This window comes from Apus apus, chromosome 20, assembly GCF_020740795.1.
Source record: "Apus apus isolate bApuApu2 chromosome 20, bApuApu2.pri.cur, whole genome shotgun sequence".
Lineage (NCBI taxonomy): Eukaryota > Metazoa > Chordata > Aves > Apodiformes > Apodidae > Apus > Apus apus.
In genome coordinates, this window is record NC_067301.1 from 8,341,641 (window position 1) to 8,354,252 (window position 12,612).

General features: G+C 46.1%; 1 protein-coding gene across 5 annotated transcripts; it reads left to right on the forward strand.

Moving 5' to 3' along the window:
- The first annotated feature begins 1,906 nt into the window (after positions 1-1,906).
- Positions 1,907-11,611, forward strand: OTUD3 (OTU deubiquitinase 3). Of its 5 annotated transcripts, XM_051637533.1 has the most exons (9): positions 1,907-2,077; positions 2,787-2,935; positions 3,687-3,799; positions 6,083-6,205; positions 7,437-7,562; positions 8,152-8,248; positions 8,524-8,720; positions 8,824-8,932; positions 9,057-9,143. In XM_051637533.1, exons 1-8 carry the CDS (start codon positions 1,908-1,910, stop codon positions 8,887-8,889), a joined length of 1,041 nt encoding a protein of 346 aa, XP_051493493.1. In that variant the 5' UTR covers position 1,907; the 3' UTR covers positions 8,890-8,932; positions 9,057-9,143. The 5 variants fall into 5 exon arrangements, with proteins under 5 accessions (XP_051493493.1, XP_051493490.1, XP_051493491.1 ...); XM_051637530.1 differs by lacking the exon at positions 8,824-8,932 and having other exon boundaries at positions 9,057-11,611; XM_051637531.1 differs by lacking the exon at positions 8,824-8,932 and having other exon boundaries at positions 8,539-8,720; positions 9,057-11,611.
- Positions 11,612-12,612: the final 1,001 nt, after the last annotated feature.

Consider the following 12,612-nt stretch of genomic DNA (forward strand, 5'->3'; position numbering starts at 1 on the left):
GAGACTCCTAGTTGAGGTGCAAGAACATCTGGAAGGGGACTGGTGAACTGTAAGGCTCCTTTTTTGTTTAAAAATGGGAGAGTTTTTCTATTGCATTTCACATACCTTTTTATTATTAAGTTGATGCTGTTAAAAACATCTGGGAAAACAGAAGACAGACTTGCCAGTTTTACAATGCTTTAGAAGTTTCCAATTTACTCTTGTCAGTTCTCATGTCCAAAATGGAAATGTCTTAAGATTTCCAGTTTCTTAAGCATTTAGAACAGTGTGAAAGTGGCTGGCAGAAGGTGGAACAGACCCCAAGAGGGACAACTACCCTCCCAATCTCTCCATTCAGAACGAGGTGGAGTGAATCTGTGCCTCCATGGCTGTTAGCTGTGTTTTCTAGGAGTGGGTGGGGATGATTTTTATGTGCATTTTGCCCTCATATACTGGAAGCTTGGAGCTGGTTGAGTGGTGTCATTGTTTTGCTCTGGATGCACATCAGCCAGGACAACTCACTGGAGCCACCCTGAATGACGTTCACTGCACCCAGGTTGTGCTTAACTGGGTTCCCTGTAACCCTTTAATGCTACTTAGGATAATTACTGCTTCATTAATCATTTGCAGTCAGTTTATATACTCATCCTGTATCCCTGCTTTTAGTATGTTTGCATAAGAAAATGTGTTTCTGTGGAATGCTTCTTGGGGAGTTGTTTATGACAGGAAATGGACATAAAAGTGCAGTTGTGTCATTTCAAGAGTAAAATCCTGGCTTGCCCATAGGCCTTTGAGCACAATCACATACAAAACATCCGAGAAGACACTGTGGATAGTCCCTTGAGCCTCTTCCTGTGCTCACACTGTTTCAGCTTGTTGGAGTAAGAGGAGTTTAAAAAATACACAGTTGTCTGGATGTGAAACCTCTTCCTGTATCCCCAGTGTACACAGGAGCCAAGCAGTTGATTTCAGATTTACAACAAATTGCCTGGTGTGACAGGGATTTTTTTTACATGAGGTGATTGTTGGTGGGAAATAAAGCTGATGCTCTGAGCAGTTAGTTAGCAGTTACTACCACCTCATGGCTGGTACTAACAGGTGATGATTTGCCCAGAAACACTTCCCAGGAAGATCCTGCTTGGTAGTTTTACCTCACCTTGTTAGTTGGGAGCAAAGCAGGACAAGTAAAGGAGTACAGGGACAGAAGAGATGCACTGGGGCGTTAATGGTGGGTGACTTCATTAACTGGAAGAGTGGCAGACTAATTAACTGCGGCTGTTCCAGCTCTCCTCCTGGCCCCTCGCTGCTGTCAGCCGCGTGCTCGTGGTGCCACCTCGCGGGTACCCAACCTTCTCTTCCTGAATTTCCTTATTTTATTTCAGAGCGCGAATTTGGTGCCGAACAAGGGCAGAGATCTGCTGGACTTGATGATCTTAAAGGTCTTTTCCAGCCTTGGTGATTCTGTGATTCCCACGGGTGTGGAGCCGAGGGCACGAGGCGCGGAGAGGGACTGGGGGCTGTGGCCGTGCCCCGGAGGAAAGCTCCTGGGCAGAGGAGGAGAGTTAACAGTAGAAGCTGATGAGGCGGAGAATCAGGCAGTCTGGGGCGAAGCATTTTGGTACAATATTGATTATTTCTGCCCCCTCCCCAGCCTTTTCCTCACGGGTCACCCTTCTCCCAACTACTCCTGACTGGGCTGCAGCCTCCTATCCTTCGCAGTTCCCATTGCCTTTGATCCCTAAAATCCCTCCATGTCTTCCGGCCTCAGTTTCCCTCCGGGAATAACCCTCCCCCAACCGCCGCCTTCGTAGTCTGTCCTGCTGGAGGAGTCCTCCGGGGGGGGGGGGACCAGAGCGGCGGCGCTCTGGCCGCCCGTGCGGGCGTCTCGATGGTGCCCGTCGGCGCAGGCGCAGTGGCTCCCGGCGGGGATGTCCCGCAAGCCGGCGGGCAAGGCCCGGGCTGGCCCCGGAGCCAGGAGGGGACGGCGGCCCCGGCAGCCCCTCGCCTCACCGGCTCCGGACACCGGCTCGGGCGGGGGGGGCCTCGCCAGGCAGCTCCGAGCTCTTGGTCTCAAGCTGCGGGAAGTGCCAGGCGATGGGTGAGAGCCGCGGCGTTTCCACCGACCTTCTGGACCCGGGTGCTGAGGGATTTGTTTTGCTCCGGGTGGTGAGAAGCCTGTGGCCCGGGGGCTGAGGGCTTTCCTCTCGGGGTTGATTGGGGCCAGTGCTCTGCAGGAATGAGAACTTCCCTGCTGCATCCCACAGGGATCTGGGCACTCTGCGCTGTGACTTTGTGGGACTGTGTTTCCCGGGGCTGATGGCTCCCTTGGCCTGTCACTTGCTGCTGTGAGGGCTCTGCTGGTCCTAGGCCTGATCCCAGGGGAGCTTACAGCTCCACTGGCCTGCTAAGTGCAGCATAGAAATAGATAAGCATTGGGTGAAAGGAGCATTAGGCATGTATGCTGAGAAGTTGCTTAGCAGATGATTGGGGTTGTCCTTTGTTACATTATGTCATTTGTCTCAGTGTCAGTTTAAGACATTTTGCCCCAGCATTGTTAACACCACTTACCCTGTTGGAGCTGGTGCCATATTCACCCCAAACCTCATGTTCTTACCAGCAATTCTTCTAATTTCAGCAAAGCAGAGGGAACAGCTGCTGCTTCCCATATATATCCCTAGTTGAACTCACTGGGCAGAAAGAGCACAGCTCTTTCCCACTGTAATTCATTCTGCTGCTTTGCCAGGCATTGATTCGATGGTGTATCTGCTGTGTTTCAGAGATGCTAATTTGTGGTTTCTCTTTGGTAGCAATTGTTTGTTTCGGGCCCTGGGTGACCAGCTGGAGGGGCACTCAAGGAACCACCTCAGACACCGCCAGGAAACCGTGGATTTCATGATCAAGCAACGGGAGGACTTTGAGCCTTTTGTGGAGGATGACGTGCCCTTTGAGAAGCATGGTATGGTCTCTGTGGGACACTGAGGGAAGGGCTTGGTGTGTAACATGGTTACCTCTCATTTGAGTGCCTTCTTACTGAACAGTTCCTCCTCCCACAACTATGTTAGGGCTTCTTTCTGGTTTTTGGAAACAGAGACTTTACTTTTTTTTCTGCTTTGTTTCTATGGAGAAAGGAGCTATTAAATTTGAATTAAACTTGGCTTAGGAATTGGTTAAATTTAGGAGAACTTGGAGAAGGAAAGAGAGGCAGAAAAAGGCAAGGAGGAAAAATTTGATGCTTTCAGAAGGAACTTGAAAAAATTGTCTAGCTCCCCATGAATACTGGGAGACGTTGAGTGCTTGATTTCTTTGGGCTCCTTTTTTCCCCCTTTGACACTTAATATTTCATAGTGGAAACCCTGGGGAAGATCCGAAGCAGAGACTGGTACAGCCTTTGCTTTGACGGGGTGTTCCAAGTGCTGTGGAGGTGATGCATGGAAGTGGTTTGGTCATTTAGAACGTGACACCCTTCCTTCTGAGCTAACACAGAGCTGATGGCCACACATAGTCTGAGGGTGTAGTGTGGTTTTTAGATGCATTAACTTCTGCCACAGCCAAACTCTTCCCCCAGCAGTCACTGTTTCACAGCTGGGATTTCCTTTCCAGAATTTCTTGGGCTTGTGTTGAAATTTTATTACTCATTATCCCTCCAGTACTTTTGGAAGTGTCAGAAATGAGGTTTCCAACTCTTCTGAATGTTTTTTTTCCTTCAGTTACCAACTTGGCCAAGCCTGGTACCTTTGCTGGCAATGATGCTATTGTGGCCTTTGCAAGGAACAATCAATTGAATGTTGTTATTCATCAGCTTAATGCTCCTTTGTGGCAGGTAAGAAACCAAACTTCTATATTTTGGCCTATTTTTTAGCTGATGAGTACAAAAAGTGTTGAAACTTCCTTATTTATTAAAGGAGAGCAGTCAGTAGCTGGGCATGATGTAGAGCTGCACTTGAAGGAAAATACTCTGGATTTCATCTGGGAGGAGAGGGAATGAAAGATAAAGAGTTGGAGACAGAGCAGCCTGTTTTAGTTTGGTTTTAAGCTACTAACTTCATTTCTCTCTCCTGAAGATCAATATAACGTGACTTTTCTGAGAGGATGAGGTTCAGAAATACGGAATTGAGGGTATAGTGGGGCAGTCCCTGTAGTGTGTTGGAATTAAGCTCTGCATGGGATTGGGAATAAGGTTTCTGACAGTTGGAGAAATAAGGTTCTGGACTGGGCAGAGAGGAAAGAAGTTTTAAAACCTCAAGGTGGTGGTTAATCAGGTTCTGGTTTCCTCTGACAGAGGGGCACTGGAGCAAGTAATCCATCAGATCCCTCCTGCTCTCCCTTTTTTTTGCCTTTTTTTATCTGTAACTATCTTTTACTTACACTTCCAGGGTGTTCTGGTAAGACTATGCAAAAAGAGACTCACTACTGAGAGCTAAATTTTCAGAATAATCTTTCAAGAGCTTTAGGATTTGTTTAGGGATCTATTTAGGCTCTGACAGAGGAGGGATGTTGAAAATAAATCTTACTCAGATCATAGAATCATAGACTGGTTTGGGTTGAAAGGGATCTTAAGATCATCCAGTTCCAACCCCCTGCATGGGCAGGGACACCTCCCACCAGACCAGGTTCCTCCAAGCCCCATCCAACCTGCCCTTCAACACTGCCAGGGATGGGGCAGCCACAGCTTCCCTGGGCAACCTGTTCCAGTGTCTCACCACCCACACAGGGAAGAATTTCCTCCTCATGTCCAACTTAAATCTCCCCTCTTCCAGTTTTAATCCATGCCCCCTTGTCCTCTCCCTCCCTGCCCTTGTCCCAAGTCCCTCCCCAGCTTTCCTGGAGCCCCTTCAGGCACTGGAAGCTGCTCTAAGGTCTCCCTGGAGCCTTCTCTTCTCCAGGCTGAACACCCCAACTCTCCCAGTCTGTCCCCAGAGCAGAGCTGCTCCAGCCCTTGGATCATCTCTGTGCCCTTCTCTGGACTTTCTTCAGGAGCTCCATGTCCTTCTTATGTTGAGAGCTCCAGAACTGGGCACAGTTCTGCAGGTAGAGTCTCCCAAGATCCAACATCTTGAATAAAGGCAGGAGTTAAGTATAACTGAGTGCTGAGTTGGAACTTAAAACGGTGAACGAGTGTAAAGGAGATGAATGGAGAACATATCTTGTGAAATCTGGAGTCATTAAGTACAGACGTGGCTGAGAGGTGACTTGGTGTATATCCTGCAAGGTGGGATAAGCTGAGTCAAAGACGTCAAAGGATTGGGAAACTGTGGAGCCCTAAAGCAGGGTATTTCTTGTCCTCTGCTTGCTGACGTCTTCTCCAGGAGGGCTGTCAGATCTTTGAACCCTGGCTTGACAGGTAAGCAAAGGAGATCTGCAAGTGCAGTGTAATTTTCTGCCTTCCTTGCAAGAGCTGGGATGTGGCAGAGCTTTTAGCTAAGAGTTTGAGACACTGATGGTCGGGGTAGGAATGATTCTTGCCTCACTACAGGTAATACTCAGAGCAGGAATTATCTCTGGAAACTGCTGCACTTGGTGCTGACAAAAGCAAAGGAACATGTGGTTGTTCCCAGTGCAACCAACTGCCATGGTTGGGCTTTATTTCTGTTAGTCTTGCTTTTAAAAACAAAGCATAACCACTTAGACTACTAACTGTTGGCGCACCATCTTGCCCAACTGCAGAACAAAACTGACTCCCAGTGAGTGTTGCCACTGACATCATAACTTGAATGCTCTTTTTTTTACCCTTGTTTTTGAGGGGAAAATGACATTTCTCCCTGAATGGAGGGGTCTGGGAGGACAGTCAGAAAATTAGCAGCTCCAGTGAAAAGTTTAGAAAACAGTTTTGAGCTGTTTATGTATATATGTGTGTGTGTGTATATATATATCTGTGTGGATATATAAAAATATTTTATATATGTTATAGCTGACCCAAGGTGGTGTGTTCATTTTCAAAGATCCATGAGACACCAGCTCTGTTGGCCCTATAGGATTATTAGATCAATGTTTAGCAGCTACCTCTTTGCTTCCTGTCAAGAGTGTTTTATCATGGCTTCAAAAAATGAATGTGGTGCTGAATTTGATTCCAAATCCTCATTTGCAAGTGATTTGTTTCCTTTAGATTCAGGGCACAGACCAAAGCAACGTGAGGGAGCTGCACATTGCGTATCGTTACGGAGAGCACTACGACAGCGTGAGGAGGATCAGTGATGACTCTGCAGCTCCAGCCTGTCTTCAGATGGAGGTTGGTTGTGACAGGATGGCCTGAGTCAGCTGTGGGTGAGAAACAAAATAGGTTAATGTTAGAGGTTGATTTTCTTTCTCATTTGCATTGAGATTGAGAAAAGAGTTTGGTCGTGTTGGGGATAGGAAAGGTCACTGGAACTAGTGCTGCGTGAGAGGACAAGGGGGAATGGATCAAAACTGGAAGAGGGGAGATTTCGGTTGGACATTAGCAGGAAGTTGGATCTTGGGAGACTCTACCTGCAGAACTGTGCCCAGTTCTGGAGCTCTCAACATAAGAAGGACATGGAGCTCCTGAAGAAAGTCCAGAGAAGGGCACAGAGATGATCCAAGGGCTGGAGCAGCTCTGCTCTGGGGTCAGACTGGGAGAGTTGGGGTGTTCAGCCTGGAGAAGAGAAGGCTCCAGGGAGACCTTAGAGCAGCTTCCAGTGCCTGAAGGGGCTCCAGGAAAGCTGGGGAGGGACTTGGGACAAGGGCAGGGAGAGAGAAGACAAGGGGGAATGGATTGAAACTGGAGGAGGGGAGATTTAGGTTGGACATGAGGAGGAAATTCTTCCCTGTGTGGGTGGTGAGACCCTGGAACAGGTTGCCCAGGGAAGCTGTGGCTGCCCCATCCCTGGAGGTGTTGAAAGGCAGGTTGGATGGGGCTTGGAGGAACCTGGTCTGGTGAGAGGTGTCCCTGCCCATGCAGGAGGTTGGATCTAGATGATCCTGAAGGTCCCTTCCAACCCAAACCAGTCTATGATTCTATGATTGTTGTGATGTGGGCTGTAGATGTCTTGAATAATATCTAAATTACATACTCATGCACCTTGAATGTAAAAACAAAGGGAAGGGAGGAGGGATCCAGCAATGGCTGGATACAACAGTCCTCTTAATATCTCACTTTTTCATGTCAAGGAGTAAACTGGGCTATCCTGGAGGTTCTCTGCACACAACTGTATGATGGGTGGCATTGTACACAAATTAATATCTCACTTCAAAAGCCAGTGATTGTTTATTTTTTTGCATGATCTTGTATTATGTCAGAGCTTGCTCAGAAATGTAGGAATGGGGGGAAATGGTGTCAGTGATGATGGAAGATACACTCGCCAAAATACTTTGACACAGGGTGTTTCCAAGAATAGTGTGCCATAATACAACATTTTTACCGATGTCAGGTTATTTTTACAGCATATGATGAAGTTGCTGCATGTCCTCATGTGACCTCCTGGGCTTTGCTTTTCTTGCAGATGCTTTGCAAAAATGATTTGAAAAAGGAGGAGGAAGTGAAGACACAGAAGGGTGACTCTGAAGAGAAGAATGAAGTGGAAGTGGAAGATGCTATACAAAAAGTGTGCAATGCAACTGGGTGTTCAGTAAGTATTAAGTAGCCTTTTTATGCTTAGTGTTCAGACCTTGATGCATGAAAAATTCTCAAAACTACTTAATTTCAGGCAATTTCAGTACAGCAGACAAATCAGGATGGTTTTCATCCTCGACTCAGCCCTTAAATCCAGATGAAATGTGTACTCTGGGTGGGTCCCCAGTAATTTTGGAAGGTTTGTCTTGCAACCTCTCAGGAAGTTTACTTAGAAACAAATTTTGTATAATTGGAAGTCCTTTGAGGGTGTCTGGAGTTGAACATCCCAGATTACTAGATACTCTGCCAACCTTACCTGTTGTCACTGCAGAGCCTCTGTGGGTCCTCACCTTGCTGCTGGCACTGGGCAAATGTACAGGACAGGAAGAGTGAAGCAGTTATGATAAAAGCATATTCCTTTTTCCTGATATCTTCAGGATTGTAGCGATTTTCTCCCTCAGCTTTTTCAGAAATGGAATACAGGCTAATGGAAAGGTCATAAAAGCAGACAGCAAGCCCTTCTTGGAGGTGCAGGTGGTTGTTAAATGGATGCATGTCAGTGATTTGAACTCTCTTCAGTGTTCCGTTTCTCCTCTTGTGGACAGGACATTGATTTGGTAAGCAGGATTCTGGAAGTGGAAGACTACAATATAGAATCAGCAACATTTGCCATCTTGCAAGTGAAGGAAGTGGAAAAAATCAGTAAGTACTTGGAGTGTGTCACTGGTTCTTCAGCAGAATGCTGTCTGACATCAGTGTTCACTGTAAACAGCAGTTTGAGAGGGACAGTAGCAGTTGGAATTTACCTTTGGCTGTGCTGCCACCTCAGCCTTTCTGTGCTCAGGAAGGTTGGAAGTGAGGGCAGATTAAAAAAATATTAAAAAAAAAAAATCACACAACTATTTCTCCAGAAAGTCTGGAAGAAGGAAGTGGCTGACACTGAGACAGCTTTTGGGTAGAGTGTGACTGAGAAAAAGCTCTGTTGTTGGTAGGTGCTGAGGAGCAGTGTGATCCCCAGAGCCAGGATCAGAAATGGTATAAAAAAACTCTGCGGGAGGAGAACGGAACTGGTTCAAGAATCTTTGGAAGTGGGAGTTTGCGTCAAGATAAAATAGAACCCAAGAAAGGACAGACTAGATCTGATGGAGAGAATCAAGCTAGCAGAAGTCAGAAGGTATGTGAAGGGTGGTTCGGCAGGGATTTACATGTCCTTTAATGATGAGGGGAATGCTTGGGATTGCTTAACCAGCAGCTATCTTCTCTTTTGAATTAAACAGCTTCCCCGTCCTGGGTTTCCTTGCTGCCCCAGCTCTGACCTCTCTGATGCACACGCTGCTCAGTGACATGTGGCACTTCCCCAAATGACACAGAATAAAGTCCAGATGAGTTGTTTGGCATAAACACTGGCTGGCAGCTGCTTTGATACCCATTTGCCTCCTTTCCCCTGTATTATTTTCTCCCAGCTGAGCAGAAAACGTGTGTTTTCAGCTTGGTGTTCTCACCCTCTCAGGTGTGTAACAAACAGAAGAAGGAACAGCAGCGGCTGGAGAAAAAGAAGCGGCAGGAAGGAAGACACCGACAAAAGGTGTTGGCCAACAAGAGTGACTGTGCAGAGAGCAGCAGGGCAGGGACAGACTCAACCAACCAGGTCACCTTGGTGAAGGCTGTGGCAGCTCTAAACATATGACTGAATGTGTTCTGAGTGCCCTGGGGAGAAAAGCAAATAAAGCTGGTGAAGACAGAATTCCACTTCAGCAGATTTCCAAGCACCCATTGTTACCTTCAAATCCATTTCTGTGGGGATCTCTAAGCAGACATTCACTTCCTGTTTCCTCTGTTGTGAGGTGAACAATTAGTAATTCTGCATCAGCCTGTGTGTGAGAAGTTCTTTGAACTTAACAAAAAAGAGAGACATGATTTTATAGTTCTGGAGTTAGATGAAGGTGAGGACCTTTTCCTCACACAGCACTATCAGATTTCCTTTGAGGTCTCTTGATGTGCTTAGATGATTATTTTTTTATAGCACCTTTTTACTTGGTTATGCTTGGAGGAGCTTTATCTTCCCTTGCTGTCAGGGAAAGCTTAATAGTTCTCAACTCAGGAATATTTAATTTTTTTTTTCTATTTAAATAAATGAAGGGAACAGAATCCCAGAGCCTTGTCCAAAGTGAAGTGTGTCAGCCAGCAGTGCATCAAATATGAGATTCCTCTTTTTTTCCCCATGCAAGAAGGCAGTGAGAAGTTTTGATGTAACTAGAACTGCTTGTGTTGTTGCACTGGGCTGTTCCAGGGAGAATGAGATTGCTGCCACCATGCTTGCTTCTTGCTCAAGTTGCAGATCAGCTCATTTGCTAGCTGTTTGAGGGGAAAAAAACAGAATATCAGTGGACTGCTGAGGCTGCAGAGCTGATTCATTCAACCTGGCGAAGTCTGATGAGGTAGTAAAATATGACATGAGCAGATGTGAGAGTTCTGTTGAGTGTTGTTACTTGGACATCTGGAATCTCGTCTCCTTTGCCATCCTCTGGAGCTTTTGGGCTAATTCAGAGCTTTACTCCGAGCCAGGAACTTGATAGTTGTTAGTCTATGAGTGAAATTGGTATAGCCAAAGGATCAAGAGTCCTGGGAACAAGCTTCCAAGTTGTGGTGATCACTGGGAACCCTGCCTACTTCACTCTTTATAAGTCAGGCCTTTTCCAGAGTAGGATTTTTTCCATCTTAAATTCCTCTTAGGTAAGGTCATCAAGAACTATAGAATGTACAGCTTGGGTCCTGGGATCCTTCCTGCTGTAGAATTGGGAATTTGGACTGAAGTGTAAGACCTGTGGGACCTGGCCCTTCATTTATGACTTTGCAGTGTTTCAGCTTCACTCAGGTTTTTGGACTTGTATCAAGCCCTAAGCTTGAAGAGAGCACATGTGCACTTACACACACAATAGATAACAGGAGACACCTCATCAGCCAGGGCAGAGATAAAATAGATTGCTTGAAAATAAAGAACATTGCTCTTGAAAAAACATCTATGCTGCCTTTCCAACTGTTCCAAATCAGCAGGGAAGTATAAATGCCTTTTTTGACTGAACTGCCAAGATCTGAGCTAGTACTACTTCATATACTCTGCTACTGCTTATCAGGAGCATTTGAAGAATAAAAGAAGGAAACTCTTAAGTACTGGTGCTGTAGGAGAGCAGGCTTTAGTGTTGGTAAAGAAGCTCCTTTGGTTCCTGTAATGAGATTGGCAGAAATAAAAAGTCACACAAAGCAGCTCTTGGGCTTTATGGTGGGACATAGTGTCTGGTAAGTGAAGCAGAGTGTTAAGGTCTGCTCCAAGAGCCAGTGGTAGGTGTGAGTAACCACTGTGGAGGGAAGTCTGAGCAGTATTTTCTAAGTAGGAAGAGCATGGATAAGCCTGGAATTCCAGTACTATTCTTAAAGTGGAAAATTACTTTGGTAAAATCCATTTTATGCCGACCTTAGATAGGCTGTTGTTAGCAGTGTTGCTTCCTGGATTTCTTTTTCTCCAAAAGGGTCACTTTTAGAGTAGTTGAAAGAATGGTAAGTTGTAGCTTCATGGGGAGAAAGTGCAAATCTCTTCACTGGTGTGATGAGTTGAAGGCACTGGCCATGGCAAGGGGGCTCAGGTCACCTCTGTCTTTGCCCAGCCGTATTCTGATTTGAAAGGTGAGAAGGGTCTGCAAGTTTGAAAAGATGGTAAGAATCTGCAGTTGTACATTATGAATTACATGTTTGATCTTAATTAACTGCTTTTTTGTCTTCCTGAGCCAGACCTGATAGAGGATTATTGTTGCTCAGCCTGGAGAGCTGTGAGGGGAGTTGTCCTGTAGGCAGGAAGCTTGAGCATCTGTGGGTGTGAAGGGACCTGCAAAACCTCATTTCAGCCTGTCCAGGATAAACAGCCAGGGCTGCAACAGCAACACATCTTAGACAGGGATTGATCTTCAGCTTTTTGCCTCTGATACCTGTAACCAAATATGTGGCTGAAAAAGCTTTTATTTCCAAGTATCCTATGATAAAAACAATGTCTTAATGTGCTGGGCTCATGAATCTTGTTAAACTAGTCAAATGATCTTTATTTTTGCCAGGATGGCTTTGTACCTCCACAAAGATTTTGTATCCAAAGATGTTAAAACTGTCATCTGTTGTAGATTGTTCCTTTAGCTGTTGAAATTCCCACCTGCCCCTTCCAATGTGTATTTTTTTTTCTAGGGAGCCTCTATGCAGTGTTCCTTAGGGAACTTGCTTTGTAAAATAGGTTGTGGATTTTCCTTACAGGAGGAAGGGAGGAAAGAAACAAGCAAAGAAAAACATCATGATTCACAGCTTGTGTTTACTCTTTGGTGGAGCTAACATCCTAAGATGTGGTCATAGGACAATAAGCCCTGCGTGTGTTCCCTTGGGATTTGGGGAAGATTGCAGTTTGTTCCTAGTTTACATCTTGGAGGGTCACAGCAGGCAGAGGGCCAGGAGTGTGCTCTGACTGCTGCTGGACCAGCTGGGTTGCTGTTGGTCTCTGGAAGGTAAGTACACAGCAAGACAGTGTAGAAACCTGCTTCATCCCATCTACCACCACCATCTTGCCCAATATTATTTTTTCCAAATCCTGCCCCTGCAAGTACGGAGCTCGGTTGAACTGGAGTGTTTAAGCATTTTGCCAGGTTCTGTAAAAGTGTCTTGGCCTTAGAAGGTGTCAGAGGGTTTTTCTGGTTGTGCTGCTCAGCTGCTGGTGTACCCCATTCCTTCCTGGGGGGCTGCCTTTTGGTTTATTTAACAGCTTCACCTCATCTGCAGCTCCCCTTACCAAACCAAACCTCTGGGTTTTGGATGCTGAGGGCAATAAAGGTTGCAAAGATGCACCAACTGAAGTGTGTGAGTGGAGTTGTGTGTACAGGCCATGCCATAGGTTAAAAGGCAAAACTGGATTAGTTCAACAAGTCTGCACAACCTGAACCCCTCCTGGGGATGCCATTTGGTTGTGGGGCACACCTCCACCTGCTGGCTTTCACAACCTTCAGAAACTTGGCTGAAAGGGGGGGGGGGGGGAAATT

What these genes read in the sequence shown, in the direction of transcription:
- OTUD3 (XM_051637530.1), top strand. Translation starts at nt 1,908, where the DNA reads ATGTCCCGCAAGCCGGCGGGCAAGGCCCGGGCTGGCCCCGGAGCCAGG. An exon ending in CGGGAAGTGCCAGGCGATGG is followed by an intron (nt 2,078 to 2,786) that starts GTGAGAGCCGCG and finishes TCTCTTTGGTAG; the next exon opens with CAATTGTTTGTTTCGGGCCC. An exon ending in GCAATGCAACTGGGTGTTCA is followed by an intron (nt 7,563 to 8,151) that starts GTAAGTATTAAG and finishes TCTTGTGGACAG; the next exon opens with GACATTGATTTGGTAAGCAG.